Consider the following 13,988-nt stretch of genomic DNA (forward strand, 5'->3'; position numbering starts at 1 on the left):
TCTGGGTACTGCTCTTTGGAAAATGAGAGACAAGATAAAAATTCTTCAACTTCTTCAATGATGATCTTCCTCTTTAAAATTATTAATTACAAAAATCATAAAAATTCTAAAATAGTACAGAATCCTAAAATCATCCAACATCTCAAAAAAAAAATTGGGATAATGTATTTACGTCCAAATCCAGTAATCAAGACTTCATCATTCTCTTCAATGTAATTTAAGCAACTATCTTTGGAATAAATGTAGCAATCTTCTCATTTTTTATGAGTTGAACCCTGACACATTTTCGAATGGTAGAGTTGGGTTGCTTAGCCTCAATACTTATCTTTTCAAGAACAAGATTTAAAACCTAGATCTCAATCATACAGATCTAAATTTTTTCCCAAAATCCCTACCACACCCAGAAACATGATTGAGTAGTTTATGCATCATTATCTCTCATCTTCTGCAAAAAAAAACCCACACCATGAACAGATCAAAATCAAAATCGGATGCCCATTTCAAATCTCTTGTCACAGAATGAACAAAATCAAGGTGGAGAGAGGGCTATTTTGATTAGAACTGATGGATTCCAAAAACCCCAACAAAAAGACCCAAACCCATTAGAGAAAGAAAGGATTCGCCATTCTAGAAAGAAATGATTTTTTGACGGTGAGGTCGCAGATCTGAGAGATTTGGGCCACGATTTTGAACCATCGTTTCCTCTGCAGGGCTCTCATCTGGGTTTTGGATGGTGGAGATAGCAGATCTGGGAGATTTGGGCTTCGATTTTGCGGTGGTTGACTGTGTGTTAGTACGACTCTAACATGGTGAACAAAACTTGAGATTCAGATGAAGAACAAGGATGATGAAAAGATCAGAATGATGAGAATGTTTGATTATGATAAGGATGATTTACGAAGAATTTTTTTATAAGATTCATAAAGAATGTTTTTTTTGTTTGTATTGATTTATGAAGAATGATAAAGCTTGGCTTGTTGGCGTATTATTTTAATTAATAATTTCATTTTTAAGAAATAATTAATCTGATTTACATGTGGACACTCCAGCATGGAAAAATAGTTCCATCTCAGCATTTCCGTTAACGTCCGTCAATCATTTTAATGTCAGGGGCCAATGTGAACAGTTTTTCCATATTCAGGGACCGTGGGAGGTATTTTAGAAGTTTAGGGACCAACTTGAAGGCGGCTGACACTTTCAGGGACCAAGTTGGCTATTTACCGAACAATAATACTTGTATGAAGAAGTCCTTGATACTAGTATAGCCAAGGACAGGATGCAGCCCTTTCATTCTGGGGGTGAACCAGGATAAACATGATGGTGTTCATTGATTCCTTCCTTACTCGCACTTTTCCGCTGCACCAAACGACACAAGTCAAGCAACAAAGCTCTTAATCATTTGGAAATCCAAGTTTTTTGGTGGCACAATTCAAAACCCCCCCTTCTCGTGCTACTTTTGATCATCTCAAACGCATCATCTCCTGGTCAGGCATGCAGTTGAGCCAGTTCCCAGCGGCGTCCTTTCGTAACTCGATCATCCGACCCATATACCTATAACACCGTCTTTGACGATCTATCAACCGCATCAATGGATCCTCCTCATCAACAACACCATTGTGACTTATTCAAGGCATGATACTTGATCCTGTCATCAACCATCACCTGGCAGTCGCTGGTCGCCCAAACACAAACATACAAACAATGGTGTGTGAGGATCAACTTCTAGAATAATAGGCCATGAAGTATGCACACAACCAAAGACTTAAAGGTACTCCTAAAGTATAGTATATTCGCAAGTCATTTCTAATCACGCTTAAAAGAAGTTTTAACTCAAGATATTCTTTCATTAACTGAAAAATAAGTTTGTAGAGCTCAATTAAAACAAACTACAAATAGAGAAGTCAAAAGAAATAAGTAGCGATGTATAATAGAATAAAGAACCCTAAATTGAGTTTTGATTGGATAAATTCAACTCCAATGATCAAAATAATATCTATCACTCAAAAGAAGTTTGACTTCAATGTATTCCTCTAATGAATGAGATACACATTTTTACAGTTTAATTACAACTTACTTCAAATGGAGAAGTGGAAAGATAGATCTACAGGTGTCAAATAGGAGAAAGACACGTGAAGTGAAATTTTGATTAGATATACTACTCCCCAATAATCAAAATCATCTCTATATCCCAAAAGAAGTTTGAACACAAGATATTCCTCAAATGAATGAGAGAAAAGTGTTTAGAGTTTAATTACAACTTACTACAAACATAGAAGTGGAAAGAAATATGTAGAGGTGTCGAATACGAGGAAGAGACCAAAATTGAGCTTTTGATTCGAAAAATTTCCCCACGAAGATCAAGATCATATCTATGGCCGAAATGAACTAAGGATTTTCCTTCTTTGAATGAGAACCAAGTTTGTAGAACTGAATTAAAACTTACCACAAATAGAGAAGTGAAAATAAAGAAGTAGAGATTTACAAAATCATAAAGGGGCCTATAAAGAGCTTTTGATTGGATATATTCCTCCAATAATTAAAATCGTCTCTATGGACCAAAAGAAGTTTAAACTCAAGATATTCCTCTAAAGAATGAGAGATAATTTTTTAGAGTTTAATTACAACTTACTACAAACATAGAAGTTGACAGAAAGATGTAGAGGTGTGTTTACGGTGATATTTGGTAAACAAACATCCTCCAAATTCGACTAGAAGAAGTTTAAAAGTATGGGGTTCTTTTGGGAAAACGTCTTGCCAAAGTGCTGTGTGCAAAGGGTGTTTTTCGACAAACACTAGGAGACAGTTAACTTGTAAGTAAAACAAAGAACTTATGGGAACTGGAGACTTGATTTCATTAAACAAAGTACAAAGTACTGAAAACGCGAATTGAAAGCAAAAGGAAATTACATCAAACAAGAAATCGACATGAAATTGAAAGGAAACTTGAACAAAACAACGAGCTTGAAAGCGTTAAATGCAAGAATTGTAAATGGCCGGTTCTGCAACATACTCCTTCATCATCACGTTAGGCTCTTGGAGTCTCTTTGATGCAGACATGTGAGCTTTCTAGTGAGTTTTTGGAGTTGAGTTGGGAACCCCCTCTTCTGACTGATCTTCACCTATTTATAGTGCTCCATTGCCTCACATGTCCATGGCGGTTTCTTCATCTGCTGAATGGGTTAGTGAGCTTGATCCCCCACGATCTCTTACTTGCTTCAGAAGCTTCTTGCGTAGTGGGTACGGACATGCACCTTAACCGTTTGCCTGCATTGTGGGTAGCCTACTTCGCGGGTGGAAGCACACGCTCATAACCATTTCTCTTGCGTCGTGGGTACTTGCACGTGCTCATCACTGCCCGCTTTTCCCGTAACCGCTTCCAGTATAGTGTTTGTCGAATTTTGCGATCAACTTAACTTGTTCACTTTAACTTGTGTTTTTCTGGCTCTTCCTTAACCAATTCTCGACATGTGTCGATAATCCCTCTACAGCTTATTCTGTGTCGACAAACCTTAAGCCAAATTTTGGGTAAACAAGGTGTCAAATAGGAGAAAGAAGGCCTAAATTTTTCTTTTGATTGAAAAAATTTCTCCACTATGATTAAAATCATCTCTATGACTCAAGTTTGAACTCAAGATTTTTCTCCATTGAATGAGAAACAAGTTTGTATGACTGAATTAAAACTTACTACAAATAGAGACGTAAAAAAGCATAAAAGGGCCTATAAAGAGCTTTTGATTGGATATATTCCGTCCCAATAATTAAAATCATCTCTATGGTCCAAAAGAAGTGTAAACTCAAGATGACATTGTAGATAGATGTGGTTTGAGATTTGACTCTTTGCGAATCGCAACATGCTTATATCGATGTCCTTTCAATCTTCAGTAGTGATGTGCCCTATGCTTCAACGAGAGTATTTCCTACTTTGATTAGTGTAACAAAAGTGGAATCCCTTCTTAAAATTTCTAGTTGCTTCCTTAGAAGATGTGTGTGTTGATATATCATATAAGACTTTCGACGATAGATAGCTTGTTCATCTAATCTTCGCCCTTGTGTGGCTTGATAGACGATACAATCAGGTTTCAAGAACCGCCCATAGATTTGAAAGACGATGCTAGTTCATTTTTGCATTCCTTCTTGTTTTTGTATTCATTTATCTTGAAATTTAGTTAAATAGTCTAGTTTTTCCATATTTCTCACTAGTTTTACAAGTTTAAATTTGTTATCACCAAAACTAAGGTGGATGCAAAAGACCCGCAATTTTTAACTCAACGAACAAATGTGTTGTGCCTATCTTTTTATTCGGTATCATATAAATACATAGGGAAAATGAAAATACAGACTTCCTGTGATTTTTAAGTGCACCTTACTCATTTTTATAAGAATCAAATTGAATTATGTATCATATTTATTAGTTTTTGACATTGTTCTTATTTAATTAGGAGTATGAAATGTCACATTAATTAAAATCTTTTTCATTTCCACTCTCCAAGACTTGCATTTATATTGAATATGGGTAGTATTGGAAATTCATACGCAGTGAGAACAAATTAAATGCAATTAACTGAATTAACCAACTTTCTTATGAGATGTGAAGTAATTGGTTGGTTCTTATATTAAGGATGAAAGGGAGTATCATGGTCATTGCTCTATGAATGTAGTAGTTATATTTTGGAAATTAAATTTCAGAGTCCGCAGGACAGCTGGCTACTGCTAGTGCATTGTTCCCATAATAGATTGTCTCGAGTTCTAGCTTTCCATGAACGAAGTTCCTTGTTCCATGTAGTTTTGTTTCAATGATTTAATTGTAGTATATCATTTTCAGAAACACAAATGGACATGACGGCTACCTTTCCTCACCTTTCTATGGACTCCTAAACCTCCAAGAGATCAAACATCTACTTCAGTGTAGTTGGTTTGTCACTCCATTATTATGGAACTCTCTATCTTTCCCTCTTTTTATGTGTTCCCTTCTAATGTACCACGTCTTACCATTAACACTCACCAATCATCATCCAACCCAAGCAAACACCTTGTGTTCCTTCTTTTTTGTTCTCTCAGCCTGGTATGTCCTCCTTCTCATTTCCATTCTTTTGTATTGTTCTTTAAGGTTCTGGGTATTGCAGCTTGTTGGATTTGGATGCTATGTTTCCTTGTATTTATTCATTGTGGTGCTTTTTGTTGTGCTACTTGATTTTAGTGAAAGAGCCCGCTTGGATAAGAGTTTATTGGAGCTTATTAACTTGAAAAAGCGTTATATAAGCTCTAATATGTGTTTTTTGGTTCGCATCCAAATGAGCCAAAATATTTAATGATGTGCGCTCTAGGGTAGATATATATTTTTCTTTCCATAGGAGATAGGAGTGTTTGTTACTAGCACCGAGTTAGTTCATTCTCAATTTCAGTGAGTCCTGTCTTTGAAATATACAGAAGCCAAACCCATAAGGTGAGACGGATGGTGTGCAGGAATTATATGATGGCACAATAGTTTCACACTAATTTTACATTTGAATTTTCTGTCAACTATTAAAAGTAGAAATCAAGTTTGAGCTTTAAACATAAAGTGGAGTAGTGGACAATTGAGTAAATTCCCCTTTAATGCTGCTATGCAGGTTTCTTAAGACATGGGAATGGGTCCAAAGAAATGGTTTATGATAATAGTCAAACGGAAGAAACGAAAGGAAGACAAATCCAAACAAGAAAAGGTTTTTCTTTTTTCTCTTCATTCTCTTTTGTGCAATTCTCTTGTTTCTCTTGTTCTCTTACTTTTTGAAAGTAGACCTTAAGAAAGAGTTCATGAAGATTTCATAGGTGATAATTTCATGTAAAATCTCATTACAAGCAAGATTCAACTTACCATTACTTTGGGGCATTGGGCACATACAATGTCATTGTTTGTTCTGTCCTCACTTTTTGAATAGGTACAATCTACTCCTGAAAATTCAAATAAATCCCCCAATGGAATGCAAAGCACCCATGAAGAATCAAATATCATTCCCAATGAAAGTTTGATGAGAGACAGAACAGTTCCATCGAGGTTGATTGACGATATTGCTGCTACTCGGATTCAAAATGCATTTCGTTCATTTATGGTACAAATTCTGAGTTATGCTAGACGCCATTTGTGACTGCAATTTTCATTCTCTTTGTGCCTGTAATGTATTTCATTCTGCATTAACTGGAAGTAAACACAGATTTCACTAACCTGCAACATAAAGCAAGTAACTTGAAGCAAATAACTAAATTAAAAATGATGATCAAATTTGCTTACCACATTCTCTCGTAGCCCTACTGAATAAAAAATTGCATATCCTATGAAATCAAAGACATAAGGCTGCAACACTGTAACAGTTACTTAATTCTTATTCTCAACAAGAAAGGGGATATGGGGTTTAATTTTGATTCATTAGGAGTTTGTAAATTTGCACACTGTCAATGAAACATATGGCCTTTGCTTTTCACCGGAATTGACAAATCATAATTAGCACATTATTGTTTCATTTTAATCTAGTTTTCATCAAATCAAATTTATGCTCAATGATGGTACGCAGAGAATTTTATATATCTGCAGGATATCATTTATTTTCATAATGACATTGGATAAGATATTACCTCATGTCTCTTAAATTTTCTTCATATTTTTGCTGAAGAGAATCAAACTTGAGCAATAAAACACTAGCCCTTCTCTAACAATGGAAAACAATTTTATGAATCAACAATGTGCTCATCTTCATCTTCTAAGGATCTGTTTTCAACCATGTGTTTATAATACTAAGATACTTAACCATAAATCCTTTTCTAAGGATTGACTTTTTACTATGAGCTTAATTTTAAATATCCCAAAGTGGTAGCTATTTTTATACTTGGATATCTTTACACAAATAATGATTTGAGGCTTTTCTCAAATTTTAAGCAATTTGTCATTCTGACCTACCCTGCTATGCCAGGCAAGAAGAACAATTCAACATCTAAGGGGAGCAGTGAAATTCGAAGCTTTGATTCAAGACCACATGGCGAGAGAGCAAACAGCAACTACACTTAGCTATATCCATTCATGGAGTCGAATCCAAGATCAAATCAAAGCTCGCAGATTCTGCATGATAACAGAAGCCAAGATTAAGCAAAGAAAATTGGAAAACCAATTTAAACTTGAGGCTAAGCTTCATGAGCTCGAGGTAGTGTTACCGTCACGCGCCTGTCACTTCACTTTCTTGATTTCAACCGTTTTTCGAACGGTCTCTACCATCGTAGCACTTGCTCTCTTTTACTTCTTTATAAAATATGGCTTTTGGCAAATGTGTATCAGGTGGAATGGTGCAGTGGTTCTGAAACAATGGAGGAGATACTTTCCAGGATACATCAGCGAGAAGAAGCAGCAATTAAACGAGAGCGAGCCATGGCATATGCCTTCTCTCATCAAGTACTAAACTTATGGAGATATAGTTTTCAAGTTACTTATCACAATATTTTCTAATCTAATTAGAACAGTTTCTCCTATATTCTACTTGCTTAGTGAAAATAATAGTTTGTGCACTTATGTGAATGTGGTAATGCAGTGGAGGCCAAACTGTAGCCAGTATTTTGGTCAGGCATCATACAGCCTTGGTAAAGAAAGTTGGGGTTGGAGCTGGATGGAGCGTTGGATTGCAGCACGTCCTTGGGAAGTTCGGGTTCGAGTACAACAATCCCCGAAAACAAAGAAACTCAATGGCCAGCAGCAGAAAGCAAAATTGGATAAGATGAACAACAATAATGAAAGCAAAGTGTGCTTGGCTAAACCTGCCATGTCAAACGGGGATAAGACTGATAAAGGAAAGAAAAACAGGACTTGAAGGATTTTATCCATATTGCCCATATGATATATCATTGGTAACATCTTCAGAGGCAGCAAATTTGATGGTTAATCCTGTCTTCATCACCTCTTTGGCTTGGTGTGTATTGTGTAATATTATAGTCAGTTGGCTTGTTATCTATTTATGCCTGATTGTGAATTTCTTATAGCTTTGGTTGGAACTTATGGCCTACTATATATTCCCTTCATTTAAGGAGCAGTGATTCAAATCCTCAAGTGTAATTTTGTGCTATGCATGATTTTCAAAGATTCAGTAATTTTGTATATATTTGTGACAAGATTCAAGGGGGAGAAAGCCTCAAGAAACTAGTTTATGCTACCTTTACTAAAAACATGTTCCACCTTTGGGAGCGAGAGAGGGGAGGGGAAAGCTTTGGAGGGAAGGGAAGGGAAGGGGAGGGGAAGAGAGAGAAGAGGAGGTTGTTTGGAAGCTAAAACTCAACCAAAACCCCCAATTTTGGGAACTTCACAAAAGAACTAGAGGAGGGGGGTTTCAATAATTTTTAAAATTTCCCCAAACCCTACAGCCTTCTTAAAAAAACTTTCAAACTAGGGGAGAGCTTTTCATAAGCCTCCCATGTCCCTTCCCACTCCTTCAAAATCAAATTTGAAGGAACGTAATAAAAAGTCGCAAAACCCTACACTATTAGCTTCTCTAAAATCACTTTCAAAAAAAAAAGCTTCTCTAAAATCATAATAACACATCTCATCATCATAGTCCCTGGCTAAGTTTCACTAATATGAGTAGGTACCGAGTTCGATATGGGTATGGGTACGAGCCTACGAGGTATACAAAGAACTTCATATCCTCACATGTCTATTTCCTCATTCCCAAAGCCGACCAATGGCCCCCAAATGAGCAATGCTCTTATTTGGTGGGAATATATCTTGAGGTGGATTAGATGGTCACCTGAAAATGTTGGGAGGGTACTAATTTTTCATAAAACCAGAATTAGCCAAGACTTACTTAACTCTTAAGAGGGAAGTGAACGAACTTATTTAGAAAAAACTTCTGGATCTCATGTTGAATATACAATCACATGACATCTTCTTTCAGCAGTAAGATTGCTGATCCTAAGTTGTGTTTTAAGTATTTTGGTCTTGATTTTTTTTTATTTTGGTGGCATTGTTTGGTTCACATAATTTTTGGGTATTTCTTGGTTGATTATGAAGAAGACCACAATAGAGAATGAGAGAGTTGTTCCTTATCTCTTGCCACTTAAGCTTTCATTCCGGGGAAAAAAAATTAACATTTGTAAACACATAAGATAATCATTCCTTTATATTGAAAAAAAAAGAATGTAGCTTTAAAATTTGTAGCCAGCTGCAAGGCAAAGCCAGAAAAAAATAAAGAATATATGTCCTATTTTTTAATTTCCTTTGGTGTCCTTGCTTAGTTTGGCAGTTTGTATTCTGTGATCCGGACAAGGTGTTTAATAGGTTTCGAACATTAAAAAAAGCATGCCAAGATGTATATACTTTTGTTTTGTCTTTTCCCTTCTAATTTACTTCTGGCGTCACGCCGTCACCACTTACCCTCTGTGTAATGATCTCAATGAATCTGTGACACACCTGTTCTTTTCTTGCTCTTTGACTTGGCAAGTGTGGTCTCGTATCTTTAATTGGATGGGGGTGTATGTTGTTTTTTCTGCTGAACCAAAGGATCATTTTCATCAGTTCTGTGGGCTCTTTCCATTTGTTAAGAAGAATGGTTTAATGTCTATCTGGATTTCAGTAATCTGGCATATTTGGATGGGTCGCAACGCTGCTGTTTTTCGTGAAGGTAGTTTTACTCCTGATGATGTCTTTGAATTGAGCAGAATGAAATCTTGGGAATGGTTGAGGGCTAAATGTAGCAACTTCTTACATGGAACATTTGAGTGGCATAATGAGCCTATTTGTTGTCTTACAGATATGTAAGTATTGTTGGACTAGACGGGGTGAAGCTATAGTTTGACTTGTAGGATTTCTGGTTTCTATATTGGTAAAGGAAGAGAAATTTTCAAGGGTATAATGATATGTTGGTTCCTTTGGCTATTAATTCTCGTTGGAAGTTGTGGGACAGGACTGCTTCTTCATTGTGATTCCACATTTAGTTTTGATTTATTCCCATGTGCAATTCATGTGGTTTGGATTCATGTTGGTGATGGCTCTGGAGTTTTCCTTTGTTGGCAGAATTGGTTTGTAATAGGAATGTCTGCAACTGGTTTTTGTGAGATAGTGGGTTCCATTTAATTTTGCAGCATTTGGATGCGCTGCACGTGTTCTTTGCGAAGGGGTTGAAGGCATCATCATTTGAATGCTACAATGGCTTGAAGGCACCTCTTTTGGAGGGCAGGAATTTGGATATTTTATCCTATGTGTTTTTTATAGTCTTCCTTGGAGATTTCATTTCGATTACTGAATTCATGTACTCTTTTTCCTTCACCAGGTTTTCCCAAGGGGGTTTTCCCTGGTAAGGTTTTAATGAGACATGTTTCTTTAATCTGTCTCTAAGGAGGTGGTGGGTGGTGGGTTTTAATATTAAGAGGTTCTTTGCTGCTGTTATGTATAGTTACTACTTTAATTTTTTCTCCTCTCTTCTTCCTTTTTGTATTGGGTTGAAGTACCCCTTGTGCTTCGCTTCAATATAATTCATATTGCTTACAAAAAAAAAAACTTACGCATCTACTACATCTTAAAAGAGAGACAAGAAATCACTATTCATAAGAGAACTTTTAATCTGGGCTGTTTATTTGACTCTCTCTCCATTTTCACTCTTTAATCCTGGCCCTTCATCTGTGAGACTTTTTCTCCTGTGTTTCCATGGTATGCGTTCATGACTTATCGTCATCCCTGTCGTGTCCCTGTAGCGTGGGGTTTCTTCTCGACGTTTCTGTCTGTTGATGAACTCACACCTTGCATTGAAGGAGAAGAGTGTTTCCAAGGTTTTCGTCCGCGAACCATCGTCATTCTTGCAGGTCCCCTCACTGTTGCGTGGGTTAGGTTTAGGAGTAGTTGGAGAAGAGAGCAGTTGTGGAAGTTCCGAGGAAGGAGAAGGACAAGAATTCAGGTTTTACTGTTTGTTTTGATCAGGATTGATGCAAAATTTCGTCACTGTGACATATGTTTCTTCAATCCCTCTTTGGTTAGGTGACAATGAGAAGGAGTAGAGTAGATTGTTGAAAGAGATTATGGAAGTGATCACTGTTTGTTGTCAGGAGTAGAGCAAAATCAGAAGCTAAAGACGTCCTTTTCTTGGTCAGCGGAAGCTTTTCCTGATGTCAGGTCAGTACAAGGGGTTGGTATTTCCAGCCTGTTTGTTTGTTCCATTCAATTGTCACTGGTTTTCCCTTTCCAATTGTCTATAAATACTGCCTTAGTTTGTTGTATATGCGTCCCTGCTTTTCATTGTTCCTGTTGCTATTTCTCAAATTGGCCTTTCCACCAATCTTACTGCTGGTGTTTACGGCTGTAATATCACCTTCAATTCCTCATTTGGGTTTTTTGTTGATAGGTTTAGCCTTGCTATTGTTTATTTTTGAGTTATTCACGGTTGTTTGTTCGTCCTTCTCTCTAAATTCCAGATCTGAGTGCATTCCCAAGGAGCAAATCGTGGGTGAGCAATCCTTGGGTCAGTAAGCAATCTAAATTGCTTTAAATGATACTGATTTTCTTTGATTTTTTCTTACTTTTGATTTATCTTCTGTGTGTTTCTTCAAATCAAGTTGGCTATAAATATTCCCACAACCCTCCTCGATTTTCAAACCTTCAAATTCTTCATGTTCAGTTTCCATGTTTGCTTGTATGAGTAATAAGGTTCGCGAGTTAATGATTTGAGCTCTAATTCTTTTACTTCTGCATAAATTAGCTGGTATCAGAAACTTATAATGTAGCTTCTCAACCTCATAAAATTATTTTTTGCAGAAATCACAACATTGAAAACTCACTTAGTTGCTATCGAGAAGCTTTTGATGTTGTTTTATTGGTAAGTGGATTGGGTGGATGGATAGATACATCTTAGCATGTTATTTGATTTTAGATGACTAATGTTTACTCTTACAATGGTGTTTGATTTTCTTTGTTGATAGTATATAACGGATTTTGTAAGGAAGCCCTCCAACAAAATCATGTACCTGTTTAGTGTTTTCCTGCACTGCAGTTCAGCTATGAATAGTGCAGAGGTGAGGAAGTTGAGAGATGCACATAATCTTTGTATCTAAACAAACTTAAACTATAGACAAGTCTGTGATGCTTTATAAACTGACATTTACCTTAAAAGATGCATGTATATTGTATATTCATAGTGATTACACATAGTTTGTTTTTCCTTATTTGCTTTATCAGAAAGGAACGGAACCCACTGAACTTTCATATTCATAGTTTGTGCTCATATTGGTATTTGCCAATTTCTTCTGATTCCGAAAAAAAAATAACATACTTTATATTTCTAATGAATAATGCTGAATTGAAGTAAAAATACCAGAAGAATGGATGGCAAGCTTGCTAATTCGAACTTGCAAAATATTTCCTGCAGAATTTTTTGTGTTCAAGTGGGAGGTGATTAGTTTGCAGAAATCACATATTCTTAGCAGTCTCATTGTTTTCTTGTCTTGCACATCCCAGACCACTCATTAATCTATTTATTTCTAGACTAATTGTTTTCGGATGTAGTGTGCAGATGCAGGGCTTTGGTCATAGAAGGCTTTGAGGTGAATTTTTGCTAAGCAGTAGTTTAATTTTATGCTTTTCCCCAGCATGTTTCTTGACGCAAGTAGTGCTGCATGTTGTACATTTTCTTGTGTGTCTTGGATTGTCATGTAGGGAGGGAGGTGGGCGGGGTAATGTTCATCATGCAGTTAGGCGAACGTGAGGTGGATTATTGGCTTTGGAATTTTGTTAATGACACTTGTGGACTATTTGATGGTTTTGCTTTATTGGTTTGTTGGATGGGCATTTGGTATGGTGCCAATCAAGTGACTTGTGTACATAAATCTTAGGCAGGTAAAAATATTGTCTGTATTCACCTGAGTCTGTCTTTAGTATTTGATTTACAAGTACTTTATAATAAGCATAACCAATATTTATTTTAAGCTTTTATGAGTATTTGAAGTAATTAATCTACACTGAGCCGAAAAAGTGGTTCAAATTCACATAAATAATATATATATTCTATAATTGACTAGGAACTGAGTGGTGTAATAGCTATTTGAGGGTTGTGATTTTGCTTACACCTTTGAGCTCAGTAATCATGAGCCCGTTTGGATGCAAACAAAAAAGCACTTATCAGAGCTTATTTAGTGCTTTTTAAGTAGATAAGCTCCAATAAGCTGGTATTCAAATATGCCCATGTCTAATAGTAGTCTTTTATAGGTGATATTTGGTTCTTTCTTTGTTATTTTTTCCTCTATTTCATGGACTTTGTCAATAGAGCTAATTGCATAATGAACAAATAGACAAGAGAGGTTTTTGAGTGATTCTTAGAGGGGTATCAAGATAACCTGCACTTGGTAGCACCTAGATCATGTGGAGATTTTCTGTACGCATGCGGTATCTTTTTAATATTCTAAGGTTAGATAGAAATGTATGTCGTGCAAATCATTATAGCTTTATCAATGGGACATAGGTTGCATGGTTCTGTAACATGCCAGTACTTTGTAAATCATTAAGTTGTTGCGTGAAAGAATTTAATAGAGTTTTTATCCTAATTCTTCGCTCTACTATCTGTCAAAGATTTGAAGTGAAAATGAAGAAAATAAAAGAGAAAAATGAGGTATTTGAGTGAAAGTGTTCTCGGGAAATAGTCATGTTACATTACTGATGTTTTATCATATAATGTTTATTCTGTCAAGTACTATTTCTTATGTCTATTTGTTATCTTTGTTATGGTCATTTTCTATAAATTGTGAACTTCTACGAGGAGGAACAAAATTGTCACTTAAGACAACTTTTGTGGTGTGTGGCCACTGGAATTTTTTTTTTTTTGACAAAAGAAGATATCAATAGATAAAAACAGGGGAGGGGATAGTAAAGTTTATGCTGAAGCCTTCCCGACCAATGTGGTCATGTTGAATAATCACTTCCCAACATCTTATTATCACCAATTCATGTTCACGCTAGAGGAATCATGAAAGCTGACAAATAGAATAGAACCTGCATA

At 36.2% G+C, this 13,988-nt stretch overlaps 1 protein-coding gene across 2 annotated transcripts; it reads left to right on the forward strand.

Annotated features, from left to right (window-relative positions):
- The first annotated feature begins 4,927 nt into the window (after positions 1 to 4,927).
- LOC130749619 (protein IQ-DOMAIN 10-like) lies at positions 4,928 to 8,113 on the forward strand. Of its 2 annotated transcripts, none has more exons than XM_057602995.1 (6): positions 4,928 to 5,062; positions 5,610 to 5,702; positions 5,919 to 6,089; positions 6,945 to 7,172; positions 7,304 to 7,447; positions 7,554 to 8,113. In XM_057602995.1, the coding sequence occupies exons 2-6, from the start codon at positions 5,622 to 5,624 to the stop codon at positions 7,827 to 7,829; spliced, it is 900 nt and encodes a 299-aa protein (XP_057458978.1). In that variant the 5' UTR covers positions 4,928 to 5,062; positions 5,610 to 5,621; the 3' UTR covers positions 7,830 to 8,113. The 2 variants fall into 2 exon arrangements, with proteins under 2 accessions (XP_057458978.1, XP_057458979.1); XM_057602996.1 differs by having other exon boundaries at positions 7,304 to 7,417.
- The last annotated feature ends 5,875 nt before the right edge of the window (positions 8,114 to 13,988 follow it).

This window comes from Lotus japonicus, chromosome 3 (genome assembly GCF_012489685.1).
Source record: "Lotus japonicus ecotype B-129 chromosome 3, LjGifu_v1.2".
NCBI lineage: Eukaryota > Viridiplantae > Streptophyta > Magnoliopsida > Fabales > Fabaceae > Lotus > Lotus japonicus.

What these genes read in the sequence shown, in the direction of transcription:
- LOC130749619 (XM_057602995.1), top strand. Translation starts at nt 5,622, where the DNA reads ATGGGAATGGGTCCAAAGAAATGGTTTATGATAATAGTCAAACGGAAG. An exon ending in ACAAATCCAAACAAGAAAAG is followed by an intron (nt 5,703 to 5,918) that starts GTTTTTCTTTTT and finishes CTTTTTGAATAG; the next exon opens with GTACAATCTACTCCTGAAAA. An exon ending in ATGCATTTCGTTCATTTATG is followed by an intron (nt 6,090 to 6,944) that starts GTACAAATTCTG and finishes CTGCTATGCCAG; the next exon opens with GCAAGAAGAACAATTCAACA.